The 27,929-nt window shown below is 39.3% G+C and overlaps 1 protein-coding gene across 1 annotated transcript in view; it reads left to right on the top strand.

Moving 5' to 3' along the window:
* Positions 1 to 27,929, top strand: part of RETREG3 (reticulophagy regulator family member 3) — a 40,129-nt gene that overhangs the window by 11,547 nt on the left and 653 nt on the right. Inside the window, exons 8-14 of the mRNA XM_081344810.1 lie at positions 2,665 to 2,797; positions 3,386 to 3,466; positions 15,715 to 15,818; positions 16,321 to 16,410; positions 18,446 to 18,557; positions 18,728 to 18,873; positions 19,991 to 20,044. Coding sequence (XP_081200936.1) covers positions 2,665 to 2,797; positions 3,386 to 3,466; positions 15,715 to 15,818; positions 16,321 to 16,410; positions 18,446 to 18,557; positions 18,728 to 18,873; positions 19,991 to 20,044 — 720 coding nt within the window. The remainder of the gene's footprint in view (positions 1 to 2,664; positions 2,798 to 3,385; positions 3,467 to 15,714; positions 15,819 to 16,320; positions 16,411 to 18,445; positions 18,558 to 18,727; positions 18,874 to 19,990; positions 20,045 to 27,929) is intronic.

The raw sequence follows: 27,929 nt of genomic DNA, 5'->3' as shown, positions 1-27,929 counted from the left end.
TAGTATATATAAACCAATTGTTAGTACGTAATATTTACATTTCATTGTGAATGTTTGATTATTTTTAATGCTCTAAACCAGGGTGTCAAACTGCTGGCCCACAGGCCAGATGTGTCGTGGCAAAACCACGCCCAACCCATTGCTAGCAATGGAAAAATAGTTGCAACATGTCATGTGACGTTGCGAGTTTGACACTCCTTCTCTAAACTCCAAGTGAACTATTGGAGGGAAATAGAATTATTTACAGTTCTTTAAAAGTCTAAAAATAGAATTTCTATATTAAAATGTGCATAAAAATCAATATAATGGAGCCACAGTTTTATTTTAGCTAGCCGTACTGGTTAAGTAAGTAGTTGTTGATAACTTGACCAATACTGGAATTAATGTAATCAATACCAAGATTCATTACTCATAGGTAAGTATTTTACTGCATGAGCAAAACACAGTTGTTCCTTTTTCTTGCAATAATACTTATACCAAAGAGTTTAATTGTAACAATGAAAAAATGATGTATGTGTGTACTGCAGCATGTCCATTTATAGGTATTAATATGTAATGAAGAAAGTTCCTAAAATAGAGGATTAAGGTAAATAGCTGAAGGTAGTCTTGGCTGTGTTTATATTTATTTATTTATTTTATTTTATTATATTTATATACCGCCCTTTCCCGAAGGACTCAGGGCGGTTTACAGGGTGATTAAAACAAAAAAATACAAAAGTTAAAAACAGATTAAAAAAAATGGCTATGCTTCTGGTTTTACTGATAATTGTGGCCAAAAGTAAGAGCATAAATAACCCCAAAGTATTGTTGTGTTCCTCCATAACCAGAATATAGAGGCTGCATCTGTTTCTTTTCAAACATGTGCTGCTTAGCTGTACATAGGTGCTTTGGATTCCTCTTCATTTAGTGATTATTTATAGCATCACAAACTATGCTGTGTTTTTCGGGATAAAGCCAGATATTTCAGAAAAACAATATATCTTCTACCTCTCAAAATTCATTGTCATAAACATAACCAATTCTCCACTCTAGAAAGATAACTGAAATTATTACTGTGCTTCAGAGTAAGTGAAAATCTTCCCATTTGCAAAGGGGGGGACATATCTCAATTTTAAGTGAAGCAGAAATATTTGGTCCATTATTAAGTTTAAGTAAATCAAATTAGCTGGATTCCAATTATAGTTACTTCTCTAACTTCATGTGACTAAAGACAATTATGGTAGCCATTGACTTTTGGTAGATTTTGAATGTGTGAATTTGGGATTTCTTTCTGTACAGGTGGTCTTCATTTAATGTCCATTCATTCAATGATTGAAGTGAAAATGGTCCTGAAGGAGTGATAGTTACAACTGATTTTCATGACCATTGTAGAATTGCTGTATCATATGATTGGGATCCAAGTGCCCAGCTTTTTATTATTATTATTTATTATTATTATTATTATTATTATTATTATTATTATTATTATTATTATTATTATTATTATTATTATTATTATTATTATTATTTTATTATTATTTTATTACCCAGATTGTTGGGGGCAATAAGCTGACTTTGTAATAATGCCACTTGGGGGGGCCCCAAAAGCCCTAATAAGCAGGCATATACATAGAATGAAGGCTATTGCTAAGCACATTGGTTTGTGCTTAAATTGTAAGCCGCCCTGAGTCTTCGGAGAAGAGCGGGATATAAATGGGATTAAAATAAAATAAAATAAATAAATATTAGGACATCACAAATTAGCACAGTTATGTGGTTGCCATTTATGATCTTCTTTGCCACTCCCTACAACTTGTCCTGTTTCTAGTTTCAAATATTAGCTTACATACAATTGCTATGGTAATTCACAGTTTACTCAATGTCAAAGAGATAACAAAAGAATTCAAACCGAACAATCTCAGATGCTTGCTTGAATTATTGATTTTTAAATAGGAATAGTCCAAAATCAGTTCAAGATTCCAAAAGCCAGATCAGGGTTGTCAGCGAGCCCATAGATCAGAAGTTTAAGGTTTCTTATGTGAACAGGATTCATAGGAACATTACAGAAGAGCTGGAGATCAGATATTGTTTCCAATAAACGGAACACGGGTCAGGGCTGCTTTTTAAATTAGACTATAGTCAGCTGTCACTAATCAAGAGTTACTTTATTGCTTGGCAAGATGCCTCATAGAACATCTCCTGGCCTCTCTACTCCTCAGGAGCGAGGACTGGGAGGTGTTATGTCATCCTCATCTGACTGATTCATCTATCCAGCTAGTCTTGTTCTGATCAGTCAACTTGAGTTGGCAAGTTTAAGGTGGAAGAAAGCAGTAGCTCGCAAATGGGAACCACATGATGTCCTTACTTAATAAATGCAGTGAATTAATTAATGAAGACACCTGGGAAGTGCTAGAACTGCCATTAGTAAGCAGCATGGTCATGTGTCATTGTGCTTTACAATTATGTGCCTTTGTGACAGAAAGTCTGCTCCCAATTGTCATAGTTAAGTGAGGACTACTTACAATATATAAATTATTTTTATTTGGCACCCAACTCCCTGCAACTGGGTGGTTCATAACAATCAAAATAAAGCAAGAAAACAAGAAAAAGGATGACAGGAATAACTTACTGTATGTACATTTGCCTACTTAGTCAAGAGTGTTCAAACCTTTTTTTTCCCCCAAGTTGGATGATGCTGTAGTTGCCAAAGAACTGACTTTCTCTGACTCTGAGCATTCTGATGCAGAAGTATCTTATACTGAGAATGGGACCTTCAATTTATCCCGGGGCCAAACTCCATTGACAGAAGGTTCTGAGGGTAAGTAGAATGTATTGGGGGGGAGAATACAAGATGCGTTTGACATTAAATATAACTTTGGAGGCCCATCAGGATAAAAAGGCAAAACAAAACCAAAAACTAAATAGCTACTTACATCCAGTATAAAAACATGATAGAGCTGCTCTAAAATGTTTGCACTTAAATTGGATGTTGAGAAGTGACTCTGATATGGGAAGATAAATGCTAAGATCAACTGAATAATGTTTTTTTCTTTATTGAACAGGAACCCTTCAGAACTCAATATCCTGTTGAGAGTTTTCTAGGATAAGATTGGGAAAGGTATCTGTGTCAGAATGAGTTTAAGATCCATTTATCAGCTAAGGTTAGCAGAGTGCAGATAGAATGGTTCTTCCAATATTGACTGTATGCTGTAGTTCAGTCTGTATGATTTTTCTGTTCCTCATGCAGGGAACTCAGTTCGTCTGTAAGGTTTCATAATACTCATTTTCATAATACTTTTTTTGTAGCCCAAAGCACATTTTGTGTGGAAAAAAATACAGTTTAAATGAACATTTGTTCACACATATAGAGACATGAATTTTAATTACCCATTAAATTTCTCTTTAGACTTTGATGGCCACAGCGATCCAGAGGAATCTTTTGCTCGAGATCTTCCAGATTTCCCTTCTATCAACCCTGAGATGACAGGTATAGATGATGAGGATGACACCAGCATTGGCATTCCAAGCCTTGCCCCCCGTAACCGTGCCCAGGAGGAGAACCAACAGTCTCATAAACAGGAAGCAGTCGCTTCAGAATTTCTCCTGAGTGAGCTTCCATTAATGCACAATCTGACAGATGACTTAGCTGGTTTTGTGACCAGGGGAATGATTCAGCTAGCCTTGTCAGGAACTTCCCAGTCAGTTGCTATGCATAGCAACAGACAGCAGCAAAATGCCAAGGCCTTCCTTCGGACCTCCAGCTCAGAGCTGGATACAGATGCTGAAGGGGATGATTTTGAACTATTAGATCAATCAGAGCTGAATCAGATGGATCCTTCAAATTCCCGTGGTCAATAACAATTATCTGGCATTTGTTTTCTGGCTCCTTTGCTAATGGAAAGAGAAAGAGAAATTAGAAGAGCCCAGTGCAGGAATAAGATATTACCATACAGTTTTCATGGCTAATCTGGCTTGGCAAATTAGGGAAATTGTATACATTTTAAACAAAAGACTACTATAGTAGAATTAGAAGAATTTGGCTAATGGGTTTCCTGTGATCTACATCTTTGTACTTTGCACTCCTAGTTCAAAAAGAAAAAAAATCCTGCTGCCTGATTTATTAAATGGCCCCAGTGATAGGCTTCAGATCTTGAAAAACAAGTCAGCCATCAGAAATGATCTTGTATTTAAGACACAAACTAAGTTCTTGAGCAATTCAGGTGAGTATTTTTCCCAGTTTCTCGTTTAGGATTTAAATTTTCAGAACTACTAGAAATATATATATTATAGAGATACTGTAGATGTGTTTGCATCTGTATATACGTATACATAAGTTCCCAAGACCTTAGAGGTATTAGAAATTACTCCCACCTCTAGCAAAGATTTGCATGGAATGATTCCAAATACACAATTTATTTAAATCCTAGGCGGGATATTCTCACAGAAAATAATAGCAATAATATACACACAGAGATCTCTATAAACTTTTGAATGAAGTTTTCTTACTTTCTCTCCACCACAGTTCATGAAAGAATTGCCATTCTAGATATCATCAAGCCTCTCATACTGATTTCAAAATTGGAATATAATATCTAAATTAGTTAGATACCCAGTCTAACATTCTGATCTATCCCACTGTTGTTGCCATGCCCGTTTCATGTTATCTATAGCTGTTAAGCTCACAGATGGATTCCTACTTTCTGAAGAAAAATTGCTTATTAAGGAAGCTAATTGATTTCCACTGAAAGGTGATAAAGGCCAGAATCCTAAGAACAACTGCTCCAATATACAAAATGGGAACAATATTTCATCAAAGGGAAAGGAAACATGGGTAATTCTGAGAGAGCAGGAACGCTCTATTTGAAGACCAGTTTCATCAGACTTAATAATAGAATTGTTGGTATATCTTGGTTGTACCGTTTGGATTACTGCAAAGGTACAACCTTCTCAGTAAAACATCTGCTAATATCTGGATGTTATAAATACTATGGCACCAGGTCTGTTCATAATACTGCTTCTTTGCTTGAGTAAAACTAGCAAAGGATTATTATTTTTTTGCTGCATTCATCTTAAAACAGTTTTGCAGACCTACAAAAAACAAGCCTTCTTTAAATAGTTCATACTGTAAGGAACTTATGAGTTAATTATTCTGGTGCTTTGTAATTTTCTGTACAGAATTCCATATACAAACTATTTCTATACTAAACTATTGGAAGATTGTACCTTAGAAGTAATTATCCTTGATGCAAAGCCATCCTGGTGATTCTCTGAACAAGAGAGACTTGAATAAGTGCTGTGCTTTTATATTTTAAACATTTATTTAGATTACTTTATTTGAACTGCTTATAACATCTTGTGCATTAGCATATCCAGTTAGAAGGTCTTGCTCCATATTTCTATCGTAGCAATTCAGTCTGTATCATTTTTGCAGGCTCAGTAGTTTTGAGGTTTACTTTTTCCCCCAACATAAGAGCATTAAAAGACCTTCATAAAATACTGCCTATTGTTTTATTGGCCAGTAATACTGTGATGTTAATGCTATATGAGTAATAGCACATTCTTGCAGAGAATATTTGAAAAGGTAATACATTGTAAATGTAAAACAGCTTGATTTGGGTAGCATTTGTGTGGCAATATCATGTTATTTAATTGCCTTTTTGAGTGTTTATAAACCAGCCAATATTGTAGAGTATTTATAGTAAATTGTCTCATTGGAGAAGTTTTTAAAGTAAAATGCTGATGATTTTTAAAATGGAAAACTGACTACTTCATTAGATTTTATGTGATGTGGAATAGAAAAAGGTTTAGTGCAAAAAGACCACCAAACTCCTCCATCGTATTAATAGTTATTTTAAACATTTTTAACATTTTGCTGAGTGTTTCTTTCTGCTGTATCTGCTGCAAAATAAAGTATTTGAGAAAAAAATCCTGTTTGTTTCATTTCTCTAGTTCCAACAGTAAAAAATTTCTTTGAATACTTTTCTTATTGGCCCACAGCGTCATATAATTGTTAACTTAGCTCAGTTGCTATTTTTGCACTGTTTCTCATATAAACAAAAAATATATTAACAATTTAGATCCGATAGTTATACTTGCATGCCATTTATTTAAATACTAATTATTGGAATATGGTGCATTTATGTACTATTAGATTTATATTCTGCCTTTCCTCCAAGAATACAGGACAGGTTGTACAGGGATCTTTCTTTTTATCCCTCATGTTAACCTTGTTATGTTCATTTGAGATGAGAAAAAGTGATTGGCCCAAGTCACTTAATGAGAGCGAATGAAGGTAGATTTGAAGTTCACATTAGATTGGCTATTTGTATATGCACCTTTTTTGGAGAAGTTTGCTTTTTGAAACATTTTTTAAAATGTATATTCTTCCATTTTTTTACCATCCATTGTCTCTCAGCATACAGTTATTGTCTCTCAATGTAATACAGCTATTCTTATAAAAGTATGGAAGTTCAAGAGGAACTATGTTCAGTGTATCTTTTTTTTTTTTGCCCAAGATGGTGGCGATTGCAGTCTGAGCTCCGGGCGCTCCGCAATGGGCTTTACATGGGTTGGTTAGGGAGACCCGACCAAGGCACATACGGTGAACAGCTTGAAGGGGGAGTTGGATACAGAGACCTCTTGTTAGGCGCTGCTTTCGGCAGCGCTGGGTTTTCCCTCCCCTTTGGATAGCGGCTGCCTGCCGGCTTGGAGGTTGTTTGTGGTCGGGCCTGTCATCCGGGCCTCCCAGATGATTGCTGCAGGCTCTCTCTGGTTCCTGCAGGTTTTGCTGCTTTCTTCGCCGTGAACACTCCCTGCTTGTTGGAGGAGCGGCGACGATGATCAGATGATTCGAGGACTCGGGCTGGAGTTGGGATTCGTACCAGCTGGCGGGCGCTGCTGTCGGCGGTGCAGAGCCTTCCCTCTCCCCCGAGTGGCAGTGGTGGCTTCCTGGCTCGGAAAACAGCCAAAGCTTGTTCTACAGGCTCTTTCTACTACCTTTTGCCTTTTACCTTTTGCCATGGACACCCCCCCGCCTGTCGGAGGAGGAGCAGCGGCGACGATCGAGCAATCCGGAGACTCGGTTTGGAGTTGGGAATTATATCAGCTGGCTGGCGCTGTTTCGGCGGCGGGGGCCCTTCCTCTCCCCAAATGGCGGCGGTGGTTTCCCGGCCTGGAAATTGGCCATGGTTTCATCCTACCGCCATGGATTTGCTGGATTGCCGGTGGATGCCTGGATTTGGGGATGGAACTGCCTTTTGGTGGTTGTACGGTGTTTGTAGGGGGGATGTTTTTGCCCCCCCTCCCCGGAATGGCAGTAATTGGCCGGCGGCCTGAAGATTGGCTGTGGCCTGGCCCTTCTCCCTATGCTGGCTGGCAGGCATTACTATGGCCCGAAGTTCGGCCAGGATTACGCTTTAATGCCCGGTGGGGGCTAGTGCTTCCCATTAATTTTTCGGACTGGACCTGGGACTGAACCGTGGTGGGAGGACGGTCTGGGATTGTTCATCAACCACCCCACTGGTGTGAGAGACCAGTTGGGGTAGGTTTACCCTGGGATTCCTCATTTTGTCCATGACAGGCTAGATACCTCAGCCGTAGTGAGAGGACGGTCGGGGTCTCTTTCTCTGAGTTCCACCCAGGTGAGAACTGAGTTGGACTGACAAGACTGAGTGGCTGTACGTGCCAGCATCTCAGGAAACTCAGATCATTCCATCTCTCACTATGGGGGGGTGAGTTATTCCCCCCCCCCGTAGATAGGGCTCGCAACTTGGGAGTTCTTCTAGATCAGGGGTCGGCAACCTGAAACACTGAAAGAGCCACTCGGAACCGGTTCCCTCAAAAAAAAAATCCCCAGGGAGCCGCAAAATGTGTGCGCGCATGTGTGCGCACACGCATATGCGCACAACAGGGAGCTTGATTGAAGAGTAGAGCTGTCCTAAGGCGAGACATGCACCGGCCCTGCCCCCATCCAGCTCTGGTATGGACGGCTCTGCCATCCTGGCTTCTCCTCCCCTTGGAAAAGACTGCTCCGAGGGAGCGGAGGAAGAGGCCTACGGGGAGAAGGAGCTGCTGCAGCAAATCTTCCAAGGCTGCTGCTCGGACTTGCCTATCTCAGCTTGCTGCAGGATTTGGGTTTTTTTGTGGGATTTTTGCATGCAGTTTACTTGGGGAGGAGCAGCAGCGAGGGGAATAGGGCAGAGAAAGAGTGAACGAAAGGCAGACGAGGAGGGCTCCTCCCTCCCTCTCCAAGGCAAGCTGCCCTCTTCTCCCTCCTGCGCCCCCTCTCCCAAAGAGTTTGGCTGGCAGTTTGTCAATCACCGCTCATCCTCCTCCTCCTCCCCTTCCCCATTCCAGCTTGAGCACAGAGTTTGTGCCAGATGAAACGGGGTGTTTCCCCGCTCCCCCGCTGTTTCTCTTCTTCTCTTCTGCTTTCATTGTTTAAGTTTGCCTGCTCGGCTTCTCTCCAGGCATCCATTCGCACGGCTCCTCCCTCCTGCAAGTCTCGAACTTGCCAACCCTCTCTTTTTCCTGCAATTCCCTCATCATCATAAAAAATAATGAAAGGCATGAGAGACGGCAGCAGCGTTTTCACAGGAGGGGAGCCCGAGGAAGGTGCAGCAGGTGGAAAAAGGGCTGCTGCCAACTCACCCAACTCCCTCCCCACCCCAATCATTCGCAGCAGGGCCGTTTGGGCGTTTTTCCACCAGCTGCAACTTCTTTGGGCTCCCCTCTTCCAAACACGCTGCTGCCATCTCCCCTGCCTCTCTTTCCACCCCACTCTTTAGTGGCAGGGCCGTTTGGGCATTTTCCTACCTGCTGCAACTTCGTTGGGCTCCCCTCCTCCAAACACACCGCTGCCGTCTCGCCTGACTCTCTTTCCACCCCAGACTCTCTTTCCACCCCACTCTTTCGCGGCAGGGCTGTTTGGGCATTTTCCCACCTGCTGCAACTTTGTTGGGCTCCACTGTTTTGCTCAGTGAGGTCAGGAGAGAGTCGGGTGAGATGGCAGTGGTGTTTGGAAGAGGGGAGCCTGAGGAAGGCACAGCAGGTGGAAAAACGGGCAAACGGCCCTGCTGCGAAAGAGTGGGGTGGAAAGAGTCGGGCGAGATGGCAGCGGTGTGTTTGGAGGAGGGGAGCCCAACGAAGTTGCAGCAGATGGAAAAACGGCCGAACGGCCCTGCCACAAAAGAGTGGGGTGGAAAGAGAGTCGGGCGAGATGGCAGCGGTGTGTTTGGAAGAGGGGAGCCTGAGGAAGGTGCAGCAGATGGAAAAACGCCCGAATAGCCCTGCTGCGAAAGAGTGGGGTGGAAAGAGTTGGGCGAGAGGCAGCGGTGTTTTTAGAAGAGAGGAGCCTGAGGAAGGCACAGCAGCTGGAAAAACGCCCGAACGGCCCTGCTGTGAAAGAGTGGGGTGGAAAGAGAGTCGGGCGAGACGGCAGCGTTGTGTTTGGAAGAGGGGAGCCCGAGGAAGGTGCAGCAGATGGAAAAACAGCCAAACGGCCCTGCCACGAAAGAGTGGGGTGGAAAGAGAATAGATTACAGAGGTGTGTTTGGAAGAGGGGAGCCCAAGCGCAGCAGATGGAAAATTGTCCCACTCACCTTTCCAGCAGTCCTCCACTGTCTTCCTCCACTGCTGCCATGTGGAGTCTGAAGAAGGAAGGAGGTTTGTGGGCAGTCCCACAAACCAAAGAAGTTCAACCAATCAATTCAAACTTCGTGAGTTTTTTTTTCCGTGAGAACTTTGAATTGATTGGTTGAACTTTCTTAGTCCCACTTTTTTTAGGGGGGACTGCACATGCCGGAGGACAGGGAGCCGCAGGAGACGGCTGAAAGAGCCACATGCAGCTCCGGAGCTGCGGGTTGCCGACCTGTGTCCTAGATTCACAGCTTTCTTTAGAAGATCATATAGTAACTGTGACTAGGGTGGCCTTCGCCCAGGTTCGCCTGGTGCGCCAGTTGCGGCCCTATCTAGACCGTGATGCCTTGCGTACAGTCACTCATGTGCTCGTGACCTCTCGGTTAGACTACTGCAATGCCCTCTACATGGGGCTGCCCTTGAGGACCACTCGGAGGCTCCAACTGGTGCAGAATGCAGCCGCGCGAGTTGTGTTGGGGGTCTCCCGATACTCCCATATTACACCTCTGCTCCGTGAGCTGCATTGGCTTCCGGTTGCCTTCCGGGTGAGATTCAAGGTTATGGTTATGACCTACAAAGCCCTACATGGCATGGGTCCGGAGTACCTTAGGGAGCACCTGCGGCCAGCATCAACTTCACTCCGCCCAGTGCGCTCCCACAGAGAGGGCCTCCTCAGGGTGCCGCCGGTCGGAGAATGTCATCTGGTGGCACCCAGGGGGAGGGCGTTCTCTGTGGGTGCGCCTGACCTGTGGAACCGTTTACCGGTTGAGCTCCGGATGGCTCCTGACCTTCGCTCCTTCCGACGCAATCTAAAAACCTATTTGTTTGAACAAGCCGGCCTGGTCTGATGGGTTTTGGTTTTATTTATTTTCTGCATTTGGGCACTAGGGTTTAATTTGTTTTTAATTTCTGTATTTTGGGTATTTTGGTATATATGGCCCTGTTCACCGCCCTGAGTCCTTCGGGAGAAGGGCGGTATACAAATCAAACAAAATAAATAAAATAAATAAATAATTGGACTGGGATACATCTACCGGACTTTTGCTATGAATACCATCAATCCACCCATTATTAACATCAACCCTATGCGGACATCTTTTATTATTGCATGGCTCCCTTGTACTATTCTGGAGCCGACTTGTATGCCCTCAGGGGGGTTTCTCCCTCCTGGGTTCGATCCGCTGCCCAGTTCATTTCTAATTATCCTCGTTAGAACCTCTAGCGTCAGTATAAATAATAATGGGAATAGAGGGCATCCTTGTCGTATTCCTTTTTGTATTTGAAATTTCCTGGTTACTTCCCCTTTTATTATTATTTTGGCTTCCTGATTAGAATATATTGCCCTAATTATGTTTATAAACTTTTCATCCATGTCCATATACCTAAGTTATTGATATATAAATTACCACTTAACATTATCAAAGGCCTTCTGAGCATCTAAAAATAGTAACACCATTTGTTGTCCACTATGTATTTCATAGTATTCTAGCGTGTCCAATATTATCCTAATGTTGTGTTTAGTTTGTCTTTTGGGTAAAAATCCGTTCTGATCCATGTGTATAAAATCTTTTAAAAATCTTTTTAAGCGCTCAGCTATATTTGTTGTAAATATCTTGTAGTCAGAGTTAAGTAAGGATATAGGTCTATAATTTTGGATTGATCCGTGTTATCTTTAGTGATCAGAACAATATTCGCCTCTGACCATAGCAGTCAACAATTGCAGCAATATAGTTGTTTCATGTATATAGCAAGCAGTCAGTCTATATATTTATATTTATGTGTGTCTTTTTATCTATATTTATATATCACCTTTATCTTCCTGTCCCATCAAAGTCACTTTCCTTTTTGATTATAAATTTCCAACTCCAGATTTGTAGCTCCTTTTATATCTTCTTCTTCAGCCAATGACCAATAATAGTCTCACTATCTGAACTGCAGTCCTAAAGTTGCTCTGTCACTTTCTCCATCTTGGATCTGTTATACTCCCATGTCTTATAAATCAAAAGTTCAAAGTCTGTCCAAACAATTCACTTTCCTTCTACTTATAGTCCACACTCGTTTTTCCAAAAGTTCAGTCTCCAAGACTCAAAAACTTGTCTTTTCCCGTTACCTTTCTGTCCGTTCGCCTGGTCTCACGGCTAGTTTACAATCTTCTAACTTCCTGGCTTCCTCCTCTTGTCGCTCTCGCCTACTTCCTTATCCCTCGTCGCTTCTCTTGCCGTTCGCTCCCTCTCGGTAAGGCACCCTCTTCTAGCCAGCGTCTATTTCAAAAGCGCTCCCTTTCACTTTTTAAATATAAAATCTTGGAATTACTTTTCATCAGATCCGATACACCGTTGTTCCACTAGGTCGATGCTAGTTCCGTCCCTCTGTCAGATCTTCCTGTCGGCCATTTCTGGCCTCCTTCTCCCCGGTCTGCTTGCATTGGGTTTTCTCCGGATCTCCAACATGGGCCGCCACACATGAAGGTTCTCCGGGATGCCCGCAACTTCGGCTGTCCCTCCAGGACCTACTAGGGCTCCAAGGAGCCCCCGCAGACACTAGGTGAGAGGCTGTGTGATACGGAGAAGCCCATTCACACAGCCACCTGCTCTGACAGCTGGTCCCATCCCAAAGAATATAAGAACTTTATGAGATGATGTTAAATTTAAATAGTATATTTTGCATTGACTAATAAAATTGGCCGTGTTAGATAAGCCTAGCACCTAGGAAATATAATAGATGGTGGGAACAAAAATGAGTGTTCCATACCTAGCTAAAAGTGGTAAAAAACCATTCCCAATATCTGCCTCTGAAGTCCCCAACTTGGCATATCAGAGAGAAAAAATTAACAACTTTCAGAAGAAAATGCAATCCATACTGAAATCAACTCAAGAGGCAATTGATTCACATAAAGAAGAAGAAACCATGAAGAAACTAAAGATAATCTGGATAAGATAAATGTAGAAGTTTTCAACTTAAACTTACAATTAGAAAATCTTCAGAAAACAACTATAGGACTTCTGGTTTTGCACAGTAGTGCCCGGTTGCGGAATTACAGATTATCCGGACCCCTGCAGCTAATTTCACCCTGCCTGGGGACCCTAAATGGGTCTCAGTCACCCCAGAAAGGCAATGAAGAAAGAAGGGTCCCCCAGCGTCTCTGGAACGACAATGGTCGTTCTGTTCGACTTGAGGAAAGACCTCTAACCCAACAGGAGAAAGGCTGGCTGTACTTCAGTGACCAGCCCAAGCTACTTGCAACCAAAGTCCAAAAGCACTAACCAGCACAACTGTGAACAGCGTGTTTGAAAGTGGGTGAGGAATTTGATCTTCTCTTTTACATTCTATATTTAGTTTCCTGGAAAAGATCCCCAAGAAGCAAAATACCTCCAAAAGGGAAGGAGGGGGATTTCCGCCCAGGCTTATACTAATGAAAGCGGCAAATTAATCTTTTTAATGGAGGATCAAAATATATGGAAGTGAAATAAACATAAAACCTGAAATTTAAAACTTAAATCTGGATAAATCTAATATTGTTGAATACTTAAGACTCTCATTCTAAAAATAATTGTTCATTTTGGAAATTGAAAAACAAATATTTGCTGACACCTAGTGGTGGATGAAGACTATGATAGCTAAGACTTTAATATAAGACTTGGCAAACCTGGGAAAAGCTAATCTTTGTTTGTGACCTTCAAAGATTTAACAATAAAGAACAGCTGTGACCAAAAAGGGACAATAATCTGGGTTGCAAAGAGAGAATTATAAATTTCAGAAAAAAATATTTTGAACTATTTGGATTACAAATATCTATTTAATTGGAACTCTAAAGCTATTTGGAGAGAAAAGAAGGGAAAAACTGAAATTCTTGGCCATCATGGATCAGAGACATGTAGAAAGAACATGTCAAAAAGAAATTCAAAATAACTTTGAAAATATAAATCAATCTGTTTCCAAGTTAATTCTACAACAAAAAAAATCCCAGAAAACAACAACAGAAAAGGAGCAGATAAAACAGATAAGTGGATACAAAATTGAGAATTGAGACTTAAAGATGGAATTTAACAAAACAAGGAAACATGATTTAATCCTAGTGGGGAAAAATTTACAAGAATTGTGAAAAACAACTTATTCCTTAAGACTACAAAATAAATCTGAGGACAAGAAAACAGATTGGATAAAATGGACTGTAGAGATGTCACGAACATTGTAGAGAAAGGAAAGGATAAGAGAAGTGGAGAGAAAGAAAAAGATTTTCAACAAACATGGAAAGGCAGAAGCCCTGTAGAAAGACACTTCACCTGATTTACTTTTTATATTTACAGTAACATTTCTGAACATATGAAAAGATCTTTTGACTCAGCAAAACACATTGATCAAGACAGATGATGGGCTAGGGAAAAAGAGTAAAGTGAAAATCAAAAAAATAGATGCTGGGACCTACCAGAGAGAATACTTTAAAAAGAAGCATTTGTTTGAATATGGTTAAAGAAATAGAAAAGATTTGAACTAAATATATCATTCTAAGAGGGATGAATGTCTTAAATAATATAGTATGCTTCCCCCCCTTCTTTATTCTATTTCTTGAGTAATATAAAAAAGTTGAAATGGCTTCCCTTCCAGCTCTATTCTGATTAATTGATTCTTGATACATGGGAAGACCCAGTCACATTGAGAAGTCTGTCATGCTGAAAAAAGTGGAAGGAATATGAAGTTTGGTTTAATGATTAACGCACCAGGCTAGAAACCAAGAGACCATGATTTCTAATCCTACCTTAAGCAGGAAAGCCAGTTGGATGGCTTTGGGCCACTCACTCTCCCTCAGCCCAACCCACCTTACAGGGTTGTTGTAGGGAAAATAGAAGGAGGAAAGAATAGTAGGCATTTTCACCCCATGAGTTATTTACAAAAATAATGAAAGTGGGATACAAATATAAATATCCCCAGCCATTTCTGCCACTGGTTTCTAATAAAAACAGAGGAAGTAACTTCCATCGCAACTACCTCTCAGAAAATAGCAGAGGAAAATCTACAGTATTTAGCTCTTTTTTCCCCCTAATAGTCCCTATGAGTTCAAAGGCAGTGTTCAATCTCGCCAGCCGAGACTGAGATGAACTGGTCGCTGCTTCGCAGCAGCATTACGCTTTAAATGGCAAAAGACAGCTTCCGGATCCCCAACCGTATCCCAAATGACGTTAAAGTTTAACCCGGAAGTCGAAAGACTTCTTATTTCGATTTTTTGGAATCTCTGTTTTAGGCAGTAGCTTCCGCTTCCGATAGGAGTCTCCGCCCTGATCAGGATGAGTGGAGGAGGGAAGAAGCGCGACGGTTCTGATGGTAACGCAACTAGAAAAAAGAGGAAAGAAATCTATTCTAGGTTGTTCTGTGGATCCTCTTCCACTTTTCCTTTACAAGGCAAAGTGTGCTTATCGTGAAATTCTCTTTATTTAAAAAAAAATCAAACTTGTTTCCAGCATTTGAAAGTCCTCCGTGAACGAACCCAATTATAGGATGTAGAAAGTCGGATCTTCGCATTTCCTTTTTTTTTTACAATGCCCCAATCGGACACCTTCCAAATGTGGTATTTTACACTTCTCACCATCGCCAGGAAAAGTGTGGCAATGTTGCTGCTTTGGACGATGGAGGGTGAACATGCCAAATAGAGAAGGCTGCAGTGGAACTGTTTTTTTCCTTTTTTGTGATATGTATTTGTTTTGTAACAAAACAGTGCTTACTCTTTTAAAAAGTAAATAAAAAAGCAAGCTAAAATGCAAACTAAGAAGAAAAAGAAAAAAAATTATTTTTTTATACTTATCATTAGCCACTGGTCTACCAATGAATTCACTACTGTAACCTAAATAATACAAAATATAATGTAAGATATCACAGAATCGCTACCATAATAATTGATGGAATATTGACAAAGCTGCATGGTGTTTAGTAGCTTTGCAGTAAGCAGTAACCCTAACCCTTTACAGTTTTTTTAATACATGGAGAATATCTGTTATTCATCCTCCAGATATTAAACTATCTATGAGAAAACATTATTTCCTTCTGGGGTTTGTTTCCTCATATGCTAGTTTGTCATTATAATTTTTTCCCCTTTTTGATTTGGAGAATGTGCTGCCATCCTGCTACGGTATCTTCAGGAGCAGAACCGGCCTCATAGTGCTCAGGATGTCTTTAGCAACTTACAGCAACAGCATGGATTGGGCAAGACGGTAAGACACTGTGGGACTTGTGTTATCTTCAGTGGTCAAAATAGTATTGCACTTCACTTTCCAAATGTATGCTATGTATCTTTTAAATTCTGTAAATTAATTGAATATTTTAACGTAAGCCAAATCTAGAAGAATAATGAATGTTCATGATGTTCATGATATGAGCCATCCTTGAAGAAACAGATTAGTTAAGAAATTCCATTGTTTTTCTGCTTATGGCATCAGTTTTATTTGTACTGTGTTGTGCAGCATTTTACACTTTAAGCAGATGCATTCACATATTGATACTAACTTCCAACTACCTCCACTACCTGAGTTGACAGATTTCTTCTGAAAATGCCATGTACATTTTCAACAATTGTGCTCAGTTCTCCTATAGTAAAGAATTTTCTGTTAAATTTTCATTCTCGTTTGATGTTCAAACAATTTGCAGTTTTCATTTCAGTCCTCCATTTTGTGAATTCTTCTGATTCTGCATCTTCTTGATTTCTGTTTGATTTAGGCTGTAGTGAAGGCACTAGAGCAGCTGGCTCATCAAGGGAAGATCAACGAGAAGGTTTATGGGAAGCAGAAGATTTATTTTCCAGATCAGGTGAAATGCCATTCTGTTTCTGTGAAACTTAAATTTAACTTTACTACCCCAGGGAAAAAAGCAAGATAACTAATTCAGTCTTTTTCAGGACTGACATCCATGTACTTTTCTAAAACCAATAACCAATATCAACAACTAGAGCTGTCTAGATCCATCTTATATATCAGCTGTTACGTATCTTCAACTTCTCTTTTCCAGAGTCTTTTAGTAACTTAAAAGACTCTGATGCCAGCCCAACACCTCTGCAAATTAGAATTAACTTCTGATCTCAGTTTGTCTTATTGGATAGCTACATTAAGCTTTTGTTTGGGTGTCTATCTGGATATCTGAACACCCAGCAGGAACAGCCAACAGGAAGATATATAGTAGCTGGTACATAAGATGGATCTAGACCAGTGGTCCCCAAACTGTGGCTTAGTAGCCTGGCTGGTGGGGAGAGGGGAACCAGGCCATGCAAGCAGCAGGCCAGCACATGCACATGCACATGCAGCTTGACTACAAGTCGAACTGCATGTGCATGCACATGTGCACCAGCCCACCACTTGCTCAGGTTGAGTTGCACATGTACATGTGCACCGGCCCACTGGTTGTATGAATCAAGCTGCAGGTGCACCAGCCCATGGCCTGGTGGCAAATAGGCCATCGCCCAGGAGTTGGGGATGCTTGATCTAGACAGCTCTGGTTGTTAATGCATGGCTGAATGCATGCCGTAGTGTTTGCCTGGGACATAGGTGTCAGAAGATGCACAGTCTTATTGTGCTGAGATAACCCAAGAGTAAATACATTAAACAGTGGTTTGTATTAAATGGTGGTTTATCATACACTACAATGTACACCAGAAACAAAATACATATACATGGTAATGCAGCAAACTGCAACCCACAGCAAATACAGCAGGAAATGGACGAGAGAGAGACACTCCAGCAAAACCTTCCCTTTTATACCCAGACTCTTAAAAGGGATACAGACAGAGACAGTCCCTGCTGAGTCATTTCCTATCATTGCATCATCCACCTTATATTACATTACATCATTACATAAGCTGTTTAGCTATTAAATTATTACCTTTGTGGCTTGACAGCCTGGCTGTGGGGGAGGGGGGAACCAGACCATGCAAGCAGTAGGCCAGCGCGCACGCACATGCAGCTTGACTGCAAGTCGAGCTGCATGTGCATGCATATGTGCACCGGCCCTTCGCGCAGGTTGAGTTGCACATGTGCACATGCACAAGCTCGCTGCTTGCGTTAATCAAGCTGCCCCTGGCCTGGTTGGAAATAGGCCATCGCCTGGGGGTTGGGGACCCCTGATCTAGACAGCTCTGGTTATTAACGCATGGCTGAATGCATGCCATGGTGTTTGCCTAGGACATAGGAAACCCACATTCACATCCCTTCTTATCTCCCGAATGACTTTGGGCCAGTTACTGTCTCTGCCAACCAATCTCATGGAACTGTTCTTTGCAGAGGTAAATTGAGGGAGTGCCATAATTCTTCATCCATTCTGAATTTCTGAAGGAAGGTGGGATAGAAGAAAAGAACTACATAAATGAAAAATATTGGTTACCAGGAAACTAAAGTGGAAAGTTATCACTCTCTAGTAGAGGCTTGTGAGCTTCCCAGATGAATCCATTTAGCCAACATTTGACAGAATACTGGATGAGCAGTTGGCCACATTTTCTTATATAAATTAATTTGAAACTTAATATTACAAGACAAATAGTTTTATACTGTTGCATCAGTTTTTTTAAGCAGCAGAGAAACAAGCTTGGAGATGCTGTTTTAAACTTTTATTAAATAAGCAAATTGCTTCCCAGCTGAAAATTATTTCTTTGCAAATTGATAATGATTGTTTTGGAAGAGAAGTGCTTTGGCTGAACATACTATAAGGATAGTACAAAGATATGCAATGAGAGTTTTGTTTTCACAAAAACTTGTCTATTGCTTGGAATGTGGTTTATTCCATGATATCATAATAGAAAATATGCATTCTGCTGGTCATCTTAGATTAATGCTCTGTCCTATACATGTTTTCCCAGAATCGTTTTGGTAATATGTGTGAATCAGAACTCAAGGGCTTAGACAATGAGATTTCAGAACTGTCTTGCAAAATTCAGACACTGCAACAGAATTGTCGTCACATGGAATCAGGTATTTTCAGGAAGGTTAAATCAATTCGTTGAGTGTAAATACCCATGCAATTGAATGCTTGAATGGCATGGAACTTTTGGGGACTCTAGCTGAGCTGCAGCTTGAATGCCTGCAAGCTGTCCCACTGACCAGAGCCTTCTCAGCTATTGTAACTAATAATTCCATTCCAGAACTGAAAGAACTGAAGGGCTCTATGACAACCCCAGAGATGGCTAAAGAAATTGAAGAGTTAAAAAAAGATTGTGCCAATTATACAGAGAAACTGGAACGAATTAAATCTGCTGCCAATCATGTGACCCCTGAGGAGAAAGAAAAGGTAACAAAACTGCTAAGGGTAACAAAAGCTCCAATGGCAGAGAATGGGATGGTTCAGGCTGCCGATTCTGGTTGCCCTGCTATCCTATACCAACTATATATAAGGGCTGTGGAGGTTCAAGAGTATTTCAAAATTAAGTGAAGCATCAGAGAGAGAGGAGTCCCAGGACTCCAAAACACATTTGCTAATAATCAAATCTTTAGTATGGTAATAGATCAGCATAAGTGGGACGCAGTGGCTCAGTGGGTTAGGACGTTGAGCTTGTCGATCAGAAGGTTGGCAGTTTGGCGGGAAGAATCCCGAGTCCGCGTAGCAGAGTGAGCGCCTGTTACTCGTCCCAGCTTCTGCCAACCTAGCAGTTCGAAAGCACATAAAAATGCAAGTAGAAAAATAGGGACCACTACGGTGGGAAGGTAACAGCGTTCCGTGCGCCTTTGGCGTCTAGTCATGCCGGCCACATGACCACGTAGACGTCCTCGGACAAGCGCTGGCTCTTCGGCTTTGAAACGGAGATGAGCACTGGCCCCTAGAGTCGGAAACAACTAGCACGCATGTGCGAGGGAACCTTTACCTTTACCTTTACCTAGATCACCATATGGAGGGTGAGGTACACTCATTTAAAAATAAAGATTAAAAAAATATGAAAAGCTAAAAGATATAAAATAGAAAGTATATACAAAAAACTAAAAGGAAGAGTAGAAGCATTGTGGGTGTGGGGTAACATCAAGCTTAATATGTGGAAGACTTATCAAATTACATAGTACTCGTATGATAAGCTACATGCTCATTAAGTCTAGTTTACGGCACAGGTCATTAGCCAGTGAATTGTACAGAAACTTGCAACATTGTAAATATTTATTTGCTAATAATTCTGGGGAACTTCCTTAACTTGGTGTACATCAAGAGCAGTGAAAATCTAATTGTCTAATTAAAATCTAATTCTGATTAGCATTAAATGGGGATAAATATTAATTCTCTTTTAAGGCCCTTTTCTTGCAGGCAGTTTGTTAACACTCAGTTTTGGATGCTGCAACTTTGGTTCCTACATCAAAGCTGGCTGCAGTCTGAGCTGTTTCATTGGACCTGAAAACAATTGCTTTGGTTTTGTTGATTGTAGGTATACAATGAGAAAAAGCTGTACTGCAGAGAATGGCGTCGCCGCAAGAGAATGGTAATACATAATTATTTATAGTTTAAAAAAATGATATAATTGTGTTGAGTGTGTATCTAGGAAACCAACAAAGTACATTATAAATATCCTATATTTTCAAGTGTAAAAGATTCAAGTGATGGTTTACAGTATACAGCTGCAGACTCACTATGCATGCAAAATTTTTAGACCACAAAATTCTTGGAAACCAAACACTTGACCTTTTAGCTCAATTATGATTAAAAAAATAGGAAATGATATTATTGAAAAGGTAGCAAAGGAACAAATAATTGTGAAAAATACTTCAGTTATTTTTCTTAAATCAGTCTTTATTTTTTAACAAATTCCCAATTGGTTTTTCTTTTTAATAAGAATTTAATATGAAATTTTGTATCTCCTTAAGATGGAAGTTACTCTAATAATAATAATAATAATAATAATAATAATAATAATAATAATAATAATAATAATAATAATAACAGTAATAACAACAATGATGATGATGATGATAAATTGGAAGGCACCTTGGAGGTCATCTAGTCCAATCCCCTGCTCAGGCAGGAAATCCTATACCATTTCAGATAAATGGCTGTCCAATCTCTTCTTAAAAACATCCAGTGTTGGAGTATTCACAGCTTCTGGAGGCAGATTGTTCCACTGGTTAATTGTTCTAACAGGAAATTTCTGCTTAGTTCTAGGTTGTTTCTCTCTTTGGTTAGTTTCCATCCATTGCTTCTTGTCTTCAGGTGCTTTGGAGAATAGCTTGACTCCCTATTCTTTGTGGCAAACCCTGAGATATTGGACACTGCTATCTTGTCACCCCTAGACCTTCTCTTCATTAAACTAGACATACACAATTCCTGCAACTGTTGTTCATATGTTTTAGCCTCCAGTCCCCTAATCATCTTTGTTGCTCTTCCCTGTACTCTTTATAGTCTCAACATCTTTTTACATCATAGTGACTAAAACTGAATGCAGTATTCCAGGTGTGGCCTTACCAAGGCATTGTAAAGTGGTATTAACACTTCACGTGATCTTGATTCTATCCTTCTGTTAATGCAGTCTAGCACTGTGTTGGCTTTTTTGGCAGCTACACCACACTGCTGGCTCATATTTAAGTGATTGTCCACTAGGAGTCCAAGATCCCTCTCACAGTTACTACTATTGAGCAAGGAACCACCTGTACATTTGCTTTTTCTTGCCTAAATGTAGAACCTTACTTTTTTCACCATTAAATTTCATTTTGTTACATAGCGCCCAGTGTTCAAGTCTGTCAAGATCCTTCTGTATCTTAAGCCTGTCTTCTGGAGTATTGGCTATTCCTGCCAGCTTGGTGTTGTCTGCAAATTTGATGGGTTCCCCATCTATCCCCTCATCCGTTGATGGATATTGAAGAGCACTGGGCCCAGAACAGAGCCCTGGGGCACCACACTACACACTTCCCTCCATGTAGATGCAGTTCCATTGAGGACCACATGCCGAGTACAGCCGGTCAGCCAGCTACGAATCCATCTGGTCCTGATGCTGTCTAACCCACATTTTTCTGTCTTATCAATGCCTTAGTGAAGTCCAAGTAAATTATATCCACAGCATTCCTCTGGTCCACTAATCTTGTCACCTTGTCAAAGAATGCAATAAGATTTGTCTGGCATGATCCGGTTTTGTTTTGTTTTTTATAATATTTTATTAGTTTTCTAATTTTACAGTTAAGTATTTAAAAAGCAACATGGTGACTGGGTTAATAATTCAATAACATACATAAAAAAATTTGAAATTTTTTTTATTAGTTTTTATAGGGTTAAAGAGGTGGGTAGGGGGATGGGAGTTTGGGATAGGGTACAGGAAAGGTTGGGGGTGAGGTTTGGGGTTTTTCCCCAATAACATTCAATATTTGGCAAACAGCATATTGTCTGGGTAAATATATATAAATAAAAGTAGTAAAGCTAATAATTAATAATGATAGGTATGATAGATTATCATAAACAATACTAAGTTTTCAATGTATAGTATTTTTCTTACTCAAATAAATTCAAAATTGCATATCATATTCCTTTCTCTCTAACTTGCTTATCTAGCCATTGATAAAATTTATTCCCAGTTCTGTAGTAAACTGAAAAGTTCTTTCTCTTTAATCTCTAAAGTTAATCTATCCATTTCTGCACAATCCAATATTTTCTTGATTAATACTTCTTCAGTCGGTAACTTTTCATTTTTCCAATATTGGGCATACATAATTTTCGCTGCTGTCAATACATGTAACATTAAGTATCCACTCTCCTTGTCATAGTTGGGGCCTATCATTCCTAACAGAAACAATTCTGGTTTAAATTCTATTTGTTCTTTAATCATCTTCTCCAACCATAAATGTATCTTAAGCCAAAATCTTTTTGCTTTAGGACATGACCACCATATATGGTAATAAGTACCTGGTCTTTGGTTGCATTTCCAACAAACATTTGAAGTATTTTTAAACATTTTGGCTAGTCTCACTGTTGTCATGTGCCATCTATAAAACCTTTTATACAAATTTTCTTTATATGGTACAGCTTTGGTTAATCTAATATTTCTGTCCCATAACTTTTCCCATTCTTCAAGCTCTATAGTATGTCCAACATTTTTTGCCCATGTTATCATTTCTTTAACTTGTTCCTCCTCCATTTTTAAGCTAAGCAGTAATCTATAGAGTTTTTTAATCAGCTTTTCATCTGTTTTTAGCAATGTAAGATCAAGTTCTGTCTGTTCCTTATAGAGCCCCGTTGTTTTCACGTCTTTTTCATACCTTGATAGGATTTGTAGGTATGGCCACCATGATAGGTCAATACCTTGTTGTTGTAAGTCTTGTCTAGATTTCAATCTTCCTTCATTGTCCAGTAAGTCTTTATATATGTTACAAGTTTATCATAGTTAATTAAGTTTGGGTAAGCAAAGGCTTCCATTGTTGAAAGCCATTCAGGTATCTTAATATATTTTTTTCTTTTCTTTTTTACCATTCTAAGAGAAGTGAGTTTCTTATAGCATGGTTCTGGCAATATCTATGCGCTTTATTCTTCCCATACCACAGAAAGGCATGCTAGCCAATCTGCAGGTCATGCCCCTCTAGGTATAGTAATCTTTTGTCTCTAAGTGTTATCCATTCTTTAATCCATGTTAAAATAGCTGCTTGGTAATATAACTTCCAGTCTGGGAGTCCAAATCCTCCCCTTTCTCTAACGTCCTGTAGCAATTTCACTTTAATTCATGCTGTTTTCCCTTGCCAAATAAATTTCAATATTATGGTATTCAGTTCATCAAAGAACGCTTTTTCTAATTTTACCGGACTAGTTTGAAATAAAAAAAGTATTTTCTGTAAGATATTCATTTTAATTGTAGCTATTCTCCCCAGTATTGACAGTTGGAGATTTTTCCACTATTCTAAGTCCAGTTTTATTTGTTTTAATAATTTTGTATAGTTGTCCTCTTTTACTGTTATACATCTTGCTGTTAAGTAAATTCCCAAGTACTTAACTTTTTTAACTATTTGAAGATTTGTTTTTCTTGCAAGTTGTGTTTCTGTTTTTCTGTTAAATTCTTTGTCAAAACTTAGTCTTTTCTCTATTTATTGTCAAGCCTGCGACCTCACCATATTGTTCTATTGTGGCCAACAATTTTGTGCTTGTTTCCAGAGGTTCTTCCAATATAAATACCAAGTCATCCACGAATGCCTGCAATTTATATTTTTCACCCTTTATCTCCAGCCCTTTAATCTCAGAGTCTTGTCTAATATTTCTGTTCAATACTTCCAAGGTTAATATAAATAGCAATGGGGATAAAGGACATCCTTGTCTTGTGCCCTTTTTAATATTAGTTTTCTGTGTAGTCTCCATTTACAATTATTCTAGCAGTCTATTTATCATAAATTGCATGAATTGCATTCATAAAGTTTTCCCCAAAATCCATTTCCACAAATTGCTGAAACATAAATTGCCACTTTAAGTTATCAAACGCGTTTTGTGCATCAAGAAATATCAAAGCCATCTGTTTGCCTGGATGAGCTTCATAGTACTCTAGAACATCCAAAATTGTTCTTAAGTTATTTTTTATCTGTCTTTTAGGCAGAAAGCCATTTTGATCTGCGTGTATAAATTCAATCAAGAATTTCTTAATTCTTTCTGCCATTATCGAGGCAAAAATGTGTCAAATCTGTATCTTCTTTAGGTATTAAAGTGATGTTAGCTTCAGTCCATGTCTTTGGTATTTTGGTTTTCAGGAGAATTTCATTACGAAGGTTTTTCAGGATCGGAGTAAGCACATCTTGTAATGCAGTGTAGTATTTCTGCAGGTAGTCCATCTGGCCCCGGAGTCGTCCTTTTTTTGCCTTTTTATAGCTTCTATAGTCTCCATCATTGATATTGGTTCAGTCGATGTATTTTGGATATTCTGAGGAATTTTTGGTAAATTTGCTTTTATTAAATACTGCTCTATTTTTTCCTTAGAGATTTCCTTTGCCTTATAAAGTGTCTCATAATATTCTTTCACAATTTTTTTCATTACATTGTTTTGAAACTGTATTTCTCCTTTTGTATCCCGGAGTTTCTTTATTATTTTCCTTTTCCTTTCTCAGTCTATATACTAGCCATCTTCCCGGCTTGTTAGTGTTTTCAAAAAAAATCTGTTTAACCCATTTAATCTGTTGAGCCATTAATTACATCTCAGCTAAGTTTAATTTGTGCTTTATTATTTCCATTTGTTTCTTGAGTATTACTTTATCTGGATCTATTTGTAATTCTAATTCTAGTTTTCTAAGTTCCTCCCTCAACTTTAATAACATACATAAATCTTTAGTATAAATCTCAAGTTACACCATCAGATATTTCCTTTCTTTTTCCCTTAATATCTACTATCTCATATTAGGCTAATATAGTTATTATTATTATGAACTAAGTAAAACCATCTTTGTTATACTTATCAATCATTTTAGCTTGTACATATCTTAATTGTGTTTGCATTCGATCCTTGTATATAGACAATGTCCTGTTATTGCTTTTTTCCCAAGCTTTAATTTCCCATCAATATTCAAGTTAACATTTGGTATTTATAATTTCCAAGCTTTAGGTAACCAAAGTTTCCCTTATCTCAATTTCCTTTTTCCCTTTTCATAACAATACCTAATAATCTAAATACACATCTATTTGTGTATAGTCTTGTTCTGTTTTCTAAAAGTTATCTATTTTCCACTATATTAAACCAAAAGTCTATTAGTCTTGTTACACATCTTACCTATTCAATTATGTTACTTTATTTTCTAAAAATTATCTATTTTCCATCATATTCAACCCTCTAATCAGTAATATGAAATCCCTCTAATAAATCAAAACCCTAGTTTCCTTCAGCCTTAGTCTGGCTTTCTTCCTTTGCCAACTAACCTTGCATGTCAGTACTTTTGAATCATCAAACAGTTCTCCCTCTATTATTATATATATTATTTGATATAAAGATCATTTGGTTACAGGTTTTTTTGGAAGAACTAGCCCATTTGTATTCATTACATCGCCTCTCTATTACTCCAATTTCCCACAGTTGTCCTGATAGGTTTATCTTCCATTCAATCTGTTCTTCCTTTTCCTCAAATTTCTTCTGATTTATGTAAAAAGTCTTTTCCATTTACAGTGTTGTTGTCACTCCCTTTTCTGATTTTTCTGTTGGCTGGATCTTTTGGTCAATTGAGTCCTCTGTCTTAGTGTTTACTTGTTCCACTTGTTATTTTCTGCATTGTTAGTTCTTTGGTTGTAATCAAGATCTGGGTTTGTATATCTAAGCTGGCATCTTGTTCCTTTATGTTGCCTCTTATTTTGTCACAAGCTGAAAGAATGTTTTCGTGTTTTCAATATAGAAAGGATTTTTTTTCTTGATCTTCATCCATATTCTCTTGATAATGTGTTAAGTTGAAGACTTTAAAATCAAATGTTAAAGATAGTTTGTTCTTAATAACTGGGTATGGGACATCTATTTCATTTGTTGTAGGTAGTCTTTATAGTGGGAATTGTTTGCCAAGTAAGAATTTATAGTCCAAGGTATTCCATCATCTCGTGTGATGACAGATGCTTCTCATGTAAAGAAATAGGAAAGCAATTCCCCACATTTAACTCTGAAAATCAGTGAAGGTTTATATTCATAGTTCAAACAGGCCAGATATGCTGCCGAGAGGTTTCTTCTTTACAGCTGAGTTTTTCACAGGTGGTATCTGTCAAGGTCAGAAGAGTTTTTTCTATAGTGTGGGCTTCAAGCAAAGTCTCTTTTAGGCAATAACAAGTTGTAATACCATACTTCGCCACAAGATGTCACCAGTGCCATTTAAAGCTTTTTAAGTCCAAAGTTTTTATGATAGTTTTTCAAGTTTTCTTTTTTTTAGATAAAAACAGACGTCTCCAGTAAGAATAGGAAAACTTTTAGTCTCCAAGTTTCAAAAGGATATACATCCAATTAAATTAAAATTGTTCTTATAGTTGCTGATTCCCCTGTTAGAGGGTGGGGTAAAAGTTCCCTCTCTCCTCACAGGAGGAAAAATACTTTGGGCAGCTTTTACAAGAAAAGATATTTAAAGTCTTAAAGAGAAGATCAGATCTCACCTAGTTTCATCCGCATTGCTTTAAAGGTACTTTGACTTCAGCTGTCAGCAGCTTAGTGACAAGCCGCCAGTTTGGAGGGCTGCCCTGGATCAAACGGAAGGGCTGCCACCCTCCCATGATCAAGCGGGGGTCCCTTCCTTGCTTGTTGCCCCTACAGGGTGACTTTCAACCTTTCCAGGGTCCCCCAGCGGGATGAATTCGGATGCGAAAGACGAAGCTCATCATCTAGCATCCACACTGCCGTGATGGCAAACCAGAAGTCGGCATGATCTGTTTTTGACAAACCCATGTTGGCTTTGGGTAATTACTTTGTTTGCCTCTAGGTGTTCGCTGATTCGTTGCTTATCTTTTCCAGAATCTTCCCAGGTATTGAGGTCAGGCTGATAGGTCTGTAGTTTCCTGGATCCATTTTTTCCCCTTTTTTAAAGATAGGAACTACATCAGCTCTTTTCCAGTCCTCTGGTAGTTTCCCAGTGCTCCAGGATCTTTGAAAAATATAGTTCAGTGGTTCTGAGGTCACATCTGCTAGTTCCTTCAGAACCTTGGGGTGTAGTCCATCTGGTCCTGATGATTTGAACTCGTCGAGGGTGGACAGGTGCTCACTTACCATTTTCTTGCCTATCTTGTGTTTCTAACCTGTTTTTTACGGTAGGTTGGACTGTTTTTTCCCTTTGTGTAAAACGGATGCAAAAAACAAGTTGAATGGAATGTAATGGAATTAACCAAACCCAAGTCCTACAGTCATTCTTCATATGTTTTAGTCTCCAGGCTTTTGATCACCTAAGTTGCTCTGCTTTCTTAGTTCTGCTTTCTCCCTCTTGCTTGTCATCTTGCCACTTTGTCCTACTAACGGACCAATCATTTCCTTAACTTTTTCTTGTATTTTACATGTTGAAAGAAGCTTTGTTTACTTTTGTCGCAAACCTTAGTTCATTTTGAGCCTTAGCTTCCCTCACTTCATCTTTACAGGCTCGGGCTATTTGCTAATATTCTGCCTTAGTTATGTGCCCCTTTCCACTTTTTATACTTGTCCTTTTTGTCTTTCAATTTATCAGTTTTATTTCTTTTTGATACATATTTAAGTAAAATAATAGTGTTATAATTTATAGATATGACTTATATAGATAGCTGGGATGCCAGAGTGCTGGCCCACGGGCTGGATGTGTCATGGTAAAACCATGCCCACCCCTTTTCTGGCAATGGAAAAGTCACGATGCCGCAACAAGTCACGTGACATTGCGAGTTTGACACCCCGGATCTATAGACTTATAGATTTTGAAAAGTGATTTTTGTCTTTATCA

This window comes from Vipera berus, assembly GCF_964194415.1.
Source record: "Vipera berus genome assembly, chromosome: Z".
Lineage (NCBI taxonomy): Eukaryota > Metazoa > Chordata > Lepidosauria > Squamata > Viperidae > Vipera > Vipera berus.
The sequence above is the reverse complement of the archived record's forward strand: the minus strand, read 5'-3'. Positions and strand labels throughout refer to the sequence as shown.